A 13,730-nucleotide genomic window follows, 5' to 3' on the forward strand; every position below is an offset into this window, starting at 1 on the left:
GTGGTGGGGATGCGCTTTTTTCACAGAAGAGGAATATATCAATCGTGATACGTTCAACTGGCTGCGGAATGTTGTATAGAAATTCCTCTAGAAATGCTTAACTTCGTTGAAGCAGAAATAGCATAGCAAAACTATTTTTACGTCACTTTTTATACAACGGCGTTCGGAACGGAAGGTTCACAAAACTCACATACCAGTTAGTTAGACCAGTTGCAGCTTAACTAACAATTTAACAACATTAGGGTTAACACTTCCGAAATCAGGGACCAACAAAAGAACGGCTAAGAGAAAATTAAGTAAACATGACAAACACTGAAGAAAGTAGAAGGATATCTAGTATTATAATTTGAAGAGTGTTTAATTGCTCTCAAACGAAGTTTGTATCAATTATATTAGTCCTGTCGGTCTTTTTTTTATGCGATTGTTCGCTTGACCGATTTTTTCAAGTTTTTTGAAAATTTTTGTCATTTGTGTTTTTCAGCCCTAGTTGTCAGGTTTTGTATTTGGTTACTGCATAGTTTCTAGTGGTAGTGGAATGGTTTCAACATTTTAACATCACGAATTTTAGCCTTTTTTTGACAACACGTGCAAATTTTTCCAATTTTTTTGTCGTTTGTTTTTTTTATTATTCACTTCTTTCCGGACGCAGGGGCCAGAAAACGTCCTTAAGGGTTTGATAATAAGTTCCTGAAACAATTTTACCGGCCATGGAATAGCTTTCAATTTTTTAATATGACAAATTTCTTCAATTTTTTTTTTAAATAAAACTTGCATTTTTGTTAGTTTTTGTTGGTTTTTAGGTTTCTCCAGCCTCAAGACTCGAGAAACTTCCTTTAGTTTTCAAAAGTAGGTATTGTATAATTTCTAAATGTAATGATTTGTTTTTCAGCTAAATGTAATGATTTGTTTTTCTAAATGTAATGATTTGTTTCCACGAATTTCAGCATTTTTGTCTGACAAAACTTGCAATTTTTAATTTTTTTTAACATTTATTGTCAGTTTATTATCGCTATTGTCAGTTTATGTCATTACTGTCATTTTTTCAGATTTTCAGCCTATCAGAAAATCTCCGTTAGGGTTTGATAATAAGTTATTGAAAAATGTTTTGGCCATTGATTAGTTACAACTTTTATCACAAATTATAAGTTTTTTGCATTTTTTAGTTTTTGAATTTTTTTGTCATTTCCTTGATTTCGGCAACTTCAACAGCCACATAACCTCCTCTAGAGTTACTGCATAGCTTAGGTTACTGCATAGCTTCTAGATTTAATGGAAGGTTTTTCAAGATTTTAAGATCAGCAATTTTTAAAATTATTTGCAATTTTAAGTTTTTTGAATCTTTTTGAATTTTTTATCGTTTTTTTCCGTCACCAGGGCCCTAGGGACCTCCTCCCAGGCTTCATGAAAAGCTTTCGAATAGTTTCTAGATTCATGGAATTATTAGCAATATTTAAATGACTCCAGCTTTAGCACTTTATTGATCAAATTTATTTTTTAATTTTCGAAAAATTATTATCATGTTCCAAGTTTATGGATGTTTTTGAGCCAGTAAAACTAATTAAAGCTTGAAATAGTGATACTGGATAGTCTCTTGAGACAATGAAATTGGTTTGAAGATTTTAATGTCTTGAAGTTTAAGCAAGATTTTATTAAACTTTTCGACTATTTTCAAAATTTTTGAATATTTTTGTCCTTTTCTGAGGTTAACGATCATTACTGTCCAATGAAGCTTTTCAGGTCTTGCAGATGGGTTACTTAACGTAACTCACGAGACAAAAAACAGTTTTTAACGTTTTCACTGCGAAATCTGGAAGCTTTTCTTTTAAATTTGCAATATTTTGCAAATTTTTTAAATATCAGTTTTCTATTTGATTTGTTTTCTAACAAAGCTAGAAAACCGAAGTTGAAGAGTCGAATCAAGCTAGCGCTAGCTTCAATAAACCGTGGCTAGCTACTGACGAAGCCAACCGCTCGCCGGTCGTTTGAAAGCATTTCGCCCGACGTTAGTCGGTTATGTTATTAATTGCTCTCGAACTAAGTTCGTCGCAATTATTATAAACGTGTTGGTGTTTTTCTATGCAAATTTTTGCTTGACATTTTTTGCGCTTTTCTTCTATAATATTCTTTGACTTCTCAAGTGACTTTTTCATGCTTTCGTTCTTCATTTTTGAGTGATCTCCAATGCTCTAACAACGAAGTAAAGCTTGTTGCTAAAATACAATTGATTACAGCATAGTAACAAGAAGGGACTGATAGCCGAGTAGGTAGTGGTTTTGGTGAGAGATCGGGAGATCCACGGTTGGAGTCCCGGCGGGGTCAACTATATTTGCAACCACTATATTTGTACCAAGGCTACAGCCCCTGAATTAAATTGCATCGACTGTCGTTCGAGAGAAATTCTTCCAACAGTCGGCTTATGTTTAATAATACATGATAAGATTTGGGTGAATCAGAGTTCCATACGAAGAACGCCGAGCCACAAAGGAGATCCAGAGCAGATAGAATAGAAATCGACAAATTGTTGAAACCATTCAGTAATAAGAATATCTGCTAAGTAATATACCATTCATAAATTTCTATGAAAACATTTGATAGCAACTTAAAGCTTATGTCTTCCAGTGACCTTAATTTTATTATGTGAACAATAAAATCATAGATTTATAAAAACATTTTTTTGAAGTGAGGCTAGTTAGCAATCATTTTTAAATTTCTGAAGCATTTGATTATAATCGATTGAGGTTAAGGTGAAGCTGTTCTGAGATGGTTTGAAAAATTTATTGAAAAGAGTTTCATGAACGAAAAGATGAAATTTTAACTTCCTATTTTTTTACTTTTTGTTGTGGAATAAGCCGGCCTAGGAACCACTGCTTAAACCTTCAAATTTTTTAATAGCCGCGTCAGCAATTCAGGCGGCTATTATTGCGCTCCTACTTTTTTACAATTCAAAGAATTTGAATTGTATTGGGGCGCTGTTTTTTTAAGATCTGTTTACACATTTTCATGACTTTTGAAGTCAAATTAGAGTAGCGATTTTGGTCACGCCGAAACAGGAAATGGAGCAAAAAAGCGAGTGGTTTTGCGGTGTGAAATTTTTTTGCTCTAAATTTAAAGTAGAGTGAGAAAACGGTGTTTGAACAAAAATTCGCTTTCTCGCTAGTGGTTTTTTGTTCACATGCGGCAATTTCACTTTGATTTTTACTTTTTATTCATTTTTTGGGTCGGATTTTTTTCTGAATGGTTTTCCCAATCCATTCAGAGTCCTTTCGGAGGTTTTTAATGTATTTTGCAGATTTTCGGGCTAATTTTTGCGTTTTTTTGACGAATATTTTGTTTTACTGGCTCAAATGGGTATTGAGGAAACCCCTTCTACTTGAGCAATTTTATGATAACAATTGGTTACAGTTTTGTGGGTAAGAATCATTTTTTTGTTGAGAAATATGACAAAAAATGGCGAAAATTGGAACTATTTTTCTTAATTTTTTTGCAGTTTTTCGTTTTTTTTTTGTTTTTAGTTAAGTTTCTTTGCCTATTATGACTTGCCTATTGTTTTGCGAGCATCTGGATACGCTATTGGTTGAAGGGAATTTTTCTTTGGATTTATATGTTTTTCAAATAATAAAAAATTTAGTAGTTTTTTCCAGTTTTTCAGTGAAAGTTGTTTTTAAGAGCTTTTTTTTCATATTTTTAGCCTAAAATAATTTTTCAAAATTAACGTAAGTGTTTTTTGTAAGTATTAGTTGTTTTGATGAAGTTATTTTGGCAGAGATAGTTTTTTCGGGATCTCAATTTATAACAAAATTTGATCAGATTTTTTATCATATTTTAACAGATTTGATTTTATTGTTTTTACTTTTTGTTTCATGACTTTGTTTCAAGATAATCAGATAATCATAAATTAGTGAAGGCACGTTTTGTTTGATGAGTAGCTGGATGGCGTTTAAATAGATTTTCTCCTTCGAGTCGTTTCCGGAATTCTTCCGGTTATGTTTTTTTAATATCTGTTCACACATTTTCATGATTTCTAAAGTCAAATTGGAGTACTGATTTTGGTCACGCCGAAACAGGAAGTGGAGCGAAAGAGCGAATGGTTTTGCGGCGTGAAATTTTTTTGCTCTAATTTTAAAGTAGAGTGAAACAACGGTGTTTGAACAAAAATTCGCGTTCTCGCTAGTGGTTTCTTGTTCAAATGCGGCAATTTTCAACGGAATGGAGTTCAAATTCTTTTATGCATTGAATTACGAAATATAGTGAATGCGGTCAAAAGAGCAAAAGCAAACGAACGAAACGGGATAAACCAAAAAAACCGGCCATTAAATCATTGAGAATTAGGTTATCAAAGTTCATTAGCGTTTGCTAGCTGACATTGGTATTCAGAAGATTTGGTCAATATATCTCTTCTTTTCTTTTTCAATCCCGATGTGCATCAAGCGCTATTTTTCCACAATTTTCCGGCTATGTTTCAATTTCTTGTCAACGAGAAGTCAAATTGAAGTAGTTATTTTAATCACGCTGGAGTAGTAAGAGGACCGAAAAGCGATTAATTTTAGGGCGGGAATTGATAATTGTTAATTGCTTCTGAAAGAAGTTTGAATCAATTATTGTAGTCGTGTCTTATGCACAATTTTGGCTTGACCGTTTTAATAGCTTTTTCTGAACATTCTTTCGCCGGCTCTGGCAATTTGGTTTTTCGGTGTGAGAAACGGGATAGAGTGGTAAAGCTCGAGAGCAATGATTTTGTGTAGCTAGCTGCCTTTGAGCCTTTTGGTCTTTTATTGTCGGACGTTGAAGAGGAAGCATAATTTCTTGAAATTCTTGGTTTGAGTTTTAGTCGTGAGGATATCCCTGTTATATGTCACCACCACCACTTTTATCGTATGCGGCTCGCCTCACTAAGCTTGGTTTTTGAATTTTGGGAGCTATTAATTTACATGCGGCAATTTTATTCTGCTTTTGCTGGTTTTTTTTTTATTTTCTGTACATGTACTTTGAAGATCTGAAACGTCTGATCTAACGATAAATAGCTGCAGTTGTACATCGCTCTCAAAAGGAAACCAATGGTTTTTGATAGCCGCCGTCAGCTTCTCAAACGGCTATTATTTAGGCGCTCTCCTTTTTTAATTCGCTTCACCGTTTGATCACCGTTGATTTTCGTTTTACACAAGTCACGATTTTCGCGTTTGACTTCCGACTTACTTCAAGCGCTCTTTGGACTGAATGGAGTTTAAATTCTGTCATGCATTGAATTACGCAATATAGTGAATGCGATCAAAGTCAAAAGATCAAAATCAAACGAAACGGGATAAAGCCCGGTCATCAAGTCATTGAGAATTATGTTATCAAAGTTCATTATTGTGTTTGCTAGCTGACATTGGTATTAAGCTTATTAGCTTTCAGTTTAGAAGCTGAATTATGTATAGTTTTAGAATCTAACTGAAACTGCACGCCAAATTAGAACACTTTTGACACTGAAAAAAAACGGAAAAAAATTTGGTCGATTTATCTTTCTTTTTCTGTTTCAATCCCGATGCGCAAAGATGTCTCTCTTCTAAGAAACATAATTCTAAGAACCTCTTCGCACAATATTATAATCGGTAATGACCTTCAAATGATACCACTCAATCTCTGTCGCTTTAGGGGTCAAAAATGACACCTACCTTTGCATCCATTTCATGAGAGGAACAAAAAGAGATTGATTGGACTTTAAGCAGTCACAATTTTTGCATATTGGAGTGCATGTAATAATTGATCCTTCCCGTTAACAAGTGGGAATTAATAATTGTTAATTTCTATCGATAGAAGTTTGAAGCATTTATTGTACTCGTGTGTCTTATGCATAATTTTCGCTTGACCGTTATGATCGTTTGATCTAAAGCCCGAGAGTATTGTCTTCTTGTTGCTAGCTGCCTTTGAGCCTTAACAGGCTCTTAGTGCCGGAGGTTGACGAGGAAACAGAACTTTTGCTTATGAAGTTTGAATTTTAGTCGGTGAGGATATCCCCCCACCATCGCTTTTATCTAGTGCGACGTGCCTCCCTATGCTTAAGCTTGTTACGACCAAAGCCAACAACGCCTATCGTGTTGTTCGATAGCAATTCATCCGACCGTAGTTGGTCTGTTTCAGTAGCTGATTTCTGCATACCTTTTGCCGAGCGATGTAATTAAATGATTACCCAACATTGTGATGGTGTTAGTTACATTTAAATTGCGTGCCGATTTCTGTTAGAGGCTAAACACAAACGAATCATATTAAGAAGGAAATTTTTAGGCCATTGAAATGGCAATTGATGGCGTTTCCGCGCCGCCCGGAAGCCAGAAATTCAGCCAAGATGCAATCGAGCACCTCAAAAGTGTGGATGATATGTACAGTACAGAGTGTGTTATCCATAAATTGTACCCGGAATGCCTGGCAGTTGATATGAGACATAAAGGTCAACGGGACACAGTCAGAACTGTATTGATTAGGGACAATTTGGCGTCGCCGGCCAGACATGGAAGTGAGAATGCCGTGGAGAGTTTGGATTTCTTGCCACCGTGTAAACAGTACACCGAATTGCTTTCCAAGGTTAGTTTTTTTTTTCAAAACTTGTGGCTTTTTACTTTCTCTCAAGCGTTAAGTTATTATTAATAGCCGCCGTCAGCCTCTCATCGGCTATAATTTAGGCGCTCTCCTTTTTACAGTTCAAAGAATTTCAATTTTGTTGTTGCGCTGTCTTACGACTCAAAGAGGAGTATTGGTGGAAAGTTTTTTATCGTTAATTTTCCTGGAGTGTATTTGAAACAGGAAGTGAAAAACGTGAAAACAAAGCGTTTAGGCTAAATTTCTGAAGAGCCGAGAGAAGAGGGGTTTTCTGTTCATGTCGCTTATTTGAGAGAGAGTGAGAAAAGTAGGTGTGACAAAAGCAGTTTTTCAAAGCAGTTTTTAGGTTTTAACTCAACTTTTCCCCCATCAAAAGTGTGCCCGTCAATTCTCTGAGCTGGTAGTAGCACGTATGGACTAAGATAATTGCTAAAACTTCGTATGAGAGCATTTTTTTAGTCCTGTTGGTCTTTTTTTATGCGGTTTTAACCTCCTCTAGAGTTTGATAATAGGTTCCGGCGTAGTTTCTAGTTGTAATGGGATGTTTTTCAAGATTTTAATATCACATATTTTAGCAGTTTTTTAAAATGAATGTTCAAGTTTTTATGAATATTTTTGAGTTTCTTGCAGCAGGGGCCCAGGAACCTCTTCCAAGGTCCCTCAGGACTTATCCTGCTATGTTTTTTAACCGATAAAGCCAAGTCATAGTGCATTAGTTTATCAAAGTTCACTAGAGCGATTGCTAGCTGACATATTGTTAAGCTTAATAGCTATCAGTTTAGAAGCTGAATTAAGTACAGATTTAGAATCTAACTGAAACTGCAACAAATAAGACACTTTTTATAATGGCTGCTCTCTCAATCGGTTGTGACTACGAATGTTTTACACCGCCCAGGTTGTTTCAGCTGTTAAAAATCCGTCCGGATATTTTGTTTTTGCAGTTTGTTTTTGTAACTGCATATCCACTTTGTTCTTACCGTTGCATTAGTGTTCGTTTGACTATTTGTTCTTACCATTGCATTACAGTTCCTTTGAATATATGCTAAACTTAGTTTTTCAGTATCGAATTGGATGGGGTGGCTATAGATCACACAAAACGGGATCTCTATATGCATATAAGCTCAGTCCGATAGAAAAATCAAAGACAAAGATATATGTTCCAGACCTGTTTATGCAAAAAAATTTTAAACTTAAACTTATGTTGCTTTTGCTTTTTGTACTCACGAGTTGCAAAACCAGAAGCTGGGGTTCGTAACAGTTGAATTACAGCTCCAGTAATTCGTAGATACAGGACACAGTAACAAATAATATACTGCTCAAGAATAACTTTCAATACAGGACACTAACCATTTGTTGCTCAAGATGAATGCAAACGCAAGACACAGTAACACGTTATTTACTGCTCAAGTCAGGTAATTTTTGATATATTTTGCTGAGTGATAAGAAGAAAGCCGTTTGCTAAGGCTAATACTGTTGAGGCTGTTTGTGTTGCTAGTGTTAATTTACTCTTTTTCTCCACATCACGTGACTATGGCTGTACTAGTAACTATATCAACACTAGTAACTAAATGGAATATTATGATGCCTATTGAACAACTAATACAAAGGAGTTTTCGCTAGCTCAGTTTTTATTCTGATTCATTTAACTACGCTTGTGAAAGCTCAGCGTCAACATCGCCCGCTCTGTTTTTCCTTCGTGAAAACATCTTTGTCAATAGGTAATACTAGAGCGAGCTTCACAACAGGCATCCTGTAAAATCCATCTTTCGTTAGGATCGTTGCTGATCGAATTTTTCTGTCAGAACCCTCAATGGTTTCTGTTACTCGACCAAATTTGCAATACCCTCGTTTGTCACTGTCTTATGTGTAATTCACATTTCCGTATATGCCGATTCTTCAAATTTTGCAGATACTCTTTTCGAAATCTGTTCCAGATGAGATTCGATCAAACTTGTGTTTGTCAAAAGAGTTTTCGGTGATGAACAAACTTTTCTGCGTATGGTAAACATGGTAGACATACGTTTTGGTTGCCCAGGAGAAAGTGTTTTGGGGCAATAGCTTCCAAATCGTTCACGTCAGAACTGATTGGTGTCAATGGTCTTGCGTTCAACGTTTGCTCAACAAGACAAATTGTGGTTGAGATAACATCTTCGGTAACTGATCAGTTCACCAACAGTGCATACATTGCCTTCTTGCAACTTTTGACGAGTCGCTCTCGCACTCCTCCTAAGTGTGGTGCTGCGGGTAGATTGAACTTCCATCTGATGCCTCGTTGAACTAAATATTCTTCAATCTTTTCTCGGTTCGATGCTGCGATATACTCTTTGAACTCTCGAACAGCTCCAACGAAGATTGTCACGTTCTCACTGATCATTGTTATCGATTTGCCTCTTTGCGCTATAAACCGCATAACTGCGTTGAGACAAATGTCGGTATCCAACTTTGGGACTACCTCTATCTGCACGGCCCGAACTGTTGGACATGTGAACAAACAACACCAACGCTTTTCAGTTCCTGCAACAAACTTTTACAGTAAGGGCCAAATTATTCTACTCCAACGTTTGCAAAAGGTGTTGAAGCATCCAGCGTGTCTACTTGTAGCTCTGCCATCACTGGAGCCATTGTATGTGCTCTGCTTTTACGTCTTTTACGTCTTTATTGAACGCAAAGCATTTCTTAACTTCATAATAATCCAGAATCGTTGCTGAACAATGTTACTGAGATGTTCAGTCTCCTCATGGTCGTTGTCTTTGTGCTCATTACGCAAGAATAATTCGACAACGTGATTTTTCAAATACAACAATATGGGGTGCTTTGCATTGAAGTACAATTGATTTTTCCCTTTTCGGCACGATTAAGTCCCATTTTATCTGTAAAGGGTAAAAACTGTAGAATCTTACTGCGTTTTGGAATTTCCTATTCAGCGTTGAGAGATTTGGTCTCCTCGGCAAACTGTTCTAGCTGTAGAAACATGAAAAGGATTGCTTTGGCACTTTCCTATTCTTCAATGCCAATTATCTATGCAGCCGGATTCGTTTTGCTCAATGCACGCTGCATACATGCAATTGTATTTACGAGTCGGTTGAATTTGCTCAATGGTTCCCATTAAACGATTGGTTTCTTTTCTTTGGTTGTGGAAACGAGGACTTTTGTTCGTGGGAGGCAAATGCTAAATTCACCTACTCATGCCATTGGTTATCCGGTTCCTTAACCATGCCGGCCCAGTGAGCCACTCACTTCTCCTGAGCTGTTCAACTTTGGTGGCTCTCGTCCCGATGTCGGCTGGATTGTCGATACCATTCACATGATTCTTCTTTGAAACGTCAGTTTTATCCAAAATCTCCGCAAATCGGTTCGCTACAAACACTTGTTGTTTGCGGCGAGAACTGTGTATCAGTTGTAGAGCAATAGTGGAGTCTGTCGAATGTTTACAATTTTTAATCAAAAAGCATCAGCGAAGACCTGGGGTTCCTTTTTTGGCTGTGCTGAATTATATTCTACCATTGCTGGTTTCTGCAACTTTTGGAAGCTGGTCTTTCCATTTCAAAAACTCTTCTTCGTTAGGTTCCACTGAGTTGTCTCAATGTTGCCCATTTTTTGTACAGATTCTCTTCAGAAGTCGTCTCATTCGAACACTGAATGGTGCAAACAATCCAAGAGAATCAAACACTGATGAAACTAGAGACAAGATCATCCCCGGGGTGATTGGTGTTTCTACTGATTGGTGTTTAACTTCTTTACTAGTACCTCAGCAACAGTCCATTGAAGTCCAAGCACGGACGAATCCACCTAACTAGGTTCTACTACCACTTGCTTTGTGTTGCTGAGTGATATCAAGTCCTCAGGGATTTCTTCGGTAATATTACTTCAGTTGGTGAGCCACCTCTTTAGTTCGATTCCATGTCTCGACAGACGAGGTTGCAGTTGCTTAAAAACTTTGCTTGCTTCTTCAGGACTGTCGACAGACTTGATGAAATCGTCCATAAAGAAATTGTTTTCGATTGCCTTTGCTGCACTTGGAGACTTTTCCTCGTTGTCGATCGCCACTTGCTTCAGAGCATAGTTTACACATGTTGGTGAACTTTTTGCACCAAAAACATCTCGTAAGTTTGCACACGTTCGTTCAATGCTGGTCGCCAAAGAAATTTGAGGCGGCTTTTATATCGCCCGGGAACTTGCACTTGCAGAAACATTGATTCAATATCTACGGTTCGTTCTATTGGTCCTTTCTCGAAATCTGAGTATGGTTTCGATCAATCTGTGTAGTAGATCGAGTCCGGCTAACAGCTTGTCATTCATTCGTTGGAATCTTTGTTCAAGGGGTTAGTGCTGACCTAAGACCGAGCGGCAGTTGTTCAGGAGGTTAGATTCTGACTCACTCCAGAACATACCCAGTTCGTACGTCTCGCCTGTAAACTTTGTCTTGGTCTCTAAGAAATTTTGTCTTTGTTGCCCTTTCTTTGACTGACTGACAACGTTGACTTTGGAAGCATAGATTTGTATGTCCCACCAGGATGGAATGTTTTCTGCCATTTTCACGTCTTCTGTGCAGGCAAAATGACAATTATTGTGTCCTCTCTTACTCTTCATGGGTCCACTGACTACCCATCTTAATTCGTCAGGACAGCGATAGGTCCACTTCGTGTTCCTATCGTAGAGTCTAATGCCCTTTGTAGTTCATAGGCATCTTGACCTAGAATGATTCCAACTTCCATCGACTTGAAACTTCAGTGTAGAAGTACACTCAAGTGGATGAAGCTTTGTTTCGATTTGCTTTAGTCATAGTGTCTATTTCCCAATGAAATTGACGGATATACTTACGCCTCAAGCGAGTTCACCTTTGAATGCAGTCCCTTCATTGTTAGATGAACCTTTTCGGTCTTCAGATCCTTTGTTACGTGAATGCCAGCTATATTAAGCGCGACTTCCTTGCCTCGAGCTTGCAACTTCTCTTGAATGCTTTGATCGATGAATGATACTGTTGATCCACTATTGAGGAAAACATATGTGGTCATTGGGTTGCGTCCATTCTAGATTGAGATGGGAAATATCTGAAGAGAGCTTGTAACTTCGTTACTTTGATTTATTGTTGCCCGTCCATTTGGTCCATTGTAGCAATCGGTTGTGCTTTTTGGTACATCTGTTTATACTGAACGCGTTGACTTTACAATAGTTGATTGCATGTCCCTTTCTCAGACAGCCATAACATAAGCGTTGCTTCCTCACTGCTTCAAATCGACCGTTAATATTTTTGTGCTTGAATAATGGACAATTCCAAATACGATGGGTGCCACCAGCAAGCGGAAATTGATCGCTTCGCGTTGGCTTCGTTCCTCTTACGTGGAAATCGCACTGAAACTTAATGTCTCCGAGAATCGGTTTGCTCCTTTTGTATTGCGACTGCCTTCTTCTTTGCGCTCACCTTTGAACGCTGAGAATCCTCAATGCACGAGTGCCATTCTTGGTAGCCATTTTTCAAACATGATTAAATCAGGCCAGTTCTCGTCCCTGTCATCAACATAGAACCAATAGTTCTCTTTGAGTATATGTGGTAGCTTATCCACTGCCATATACAACGTTGCACTTGATTGCACATCACCAATTTGTTTTTACTCTTTGAGCACGATCACAAAGTTAAGACAACAAAAGTAAACTGAATAAGACTGAGTCGTGAGGCTTCACTTGATTTGTTTTACGTAGGCTCTCGAGCTGCGCATATGTGATTACTGTTAGTAGCGTGTTCAAGTGGCTCTTTTCTCTGAAGCGGGAATCATGCGTTTAGCTACTGTTGCGATAGACATGCTAGACCAATCAGGTCACTCCAGCGGGTTTCCATCAAAACTATTCAATTTCCACTTTGGCAAACTACTGCTGCTTAAATGTCCGATGTTTGTCCGCAGACCTACTTTGTGCAAAACATGTCGTCTTGTCTTCAACACTTAGATGATCGAGCGATCTCGAGCGTTTAAGTATCGTGAGTAATGCCTATCTTCATTCCTTTCAGGGCTGAGATCAAAGCGGGTTTCGGGTCGGATTATTGTTTGTTTCGCTCGTAGTTTTGGACCACTCCGAGACCCTTTTTGAGATCCAATAAAGAGGCGACTTGTTGCGAGCTTATGTTGACTGAGAACGTACATCATCCTTCTCCAATGATGTGATTTGCAATTTGCGCTCTAGCTCTCGGTGTCTTTCCCAAAGCTTATGCTGCATCTCCAATTCTTTCATCTGCATTTAGCTCAAGCTTCTATCTCTCACATTGTGTTTTTTCAAGTTGTATTTTTTTAGAATCAATTTTCGAAATTCCTCATCTCTTCAATCGTTTGTTTAGCTGAGGATGTTTCCGAAACGTTCTCCATATCTTGATTGTTTGCCTGTCCGTTTCGTTTAATGTTGTTCACTGTCGTGTGAATTGTATTTTCAGTTCATTCTGAAAGACAACGATTTGATCTTTAGGCAATGAATCAATTTCTGGCGGTTTCACTTCAGATTCGAGAAAGGTTGAATGACTCTTTATGATTCGACATTCTTTTCTGTCAGTGGATATATGGTAACCAATCTTTATTTAGGCAGTTAAAGAACCTTTGTTGTTCTAATTTATCATTGCGAAACAAATTCAAATCAATTCGGTTTCCATAAAGTTGTGGTTGTTAATTGCCTATATGTGTTGATAGATTGTTCTGGCCTTGCGGGGCCGATCCCCTTCTTGAATTATAACCTTCTCGCATTTTTGCTCGAAGTTGCTCCAAGCAGCTCGGAGTCTGCTGCTTTTCAAGGTTGCTGCGACTCCGTGATCGAGTCATTTTTTCGTAATTTAGGCAGCAGCTTGGTTCTCTTTTGATAGTTTAGGGTACAGAGTTTTACCAAGAATTTAACTTTGTGATTTCTTCAATGAGTTTGACAGCAGTTTATATTCCACTCTCCGGGTCGGCGGACCAAAAATAACGGCAGCTGTCCCAATCGGTTGCGACGAGGAAAGTTTTACATCGCCCAGTTCGTTTGAGTGGTTTAAAATCTGTACGGATATCTTGTTTTTGCATTTCGCTTTTATAACTGTATATCCACCATGCTCTTATCGTTGGGTTACAGTTCCTTTGACTATTTGCTTAACTTAGTTTTTTCAATATCGGGCTAGTTTGCTCCATATCACACAATAC

At 37.7% G+C, this 13,730-nt stretch overlaps 1 protein-coding gene across 3 annotated transcripts in view; it reads left to right on the forward strand.

Moving 5' to 3' along the window:
• Positions 1 to 13,730, forward strand: part of LOC142349710 (uncharacterized) — an 88,636-nt gene that overhangs the window by 43,993 nt on the left and 30,913 nt on the right. For all 3 annotated transcript variants that reach the window (XM_075401442.1, XM_075401441.1, XM_075401440.1), the window contains exon 3: positions 6,265 to 6,561. In XM_075401442.1, the coding sequence (XP_075257557.1) occupies positions 6,265 to 6,561 (297 nt within the window). The remainder of the gene's footprint in view (positions 1 to 6,264; positions 6,562 to 13,730) is intronic.

The sequence above is a fragment of the Convolutriloba macropyga genome, chromosome 11, assembly GCF_964194025.1.
Source record: "Convolutriloba macropyga chromosome 11, txConMacr16.3, whole genome shotgun sequence".
Classification (NCBI taxonomy): Eukaryota; Metazoa; Xenacoelomorpha; order Acoela; family Convolutidae; genus Convolutriloba; species Convolutriloba macropyga.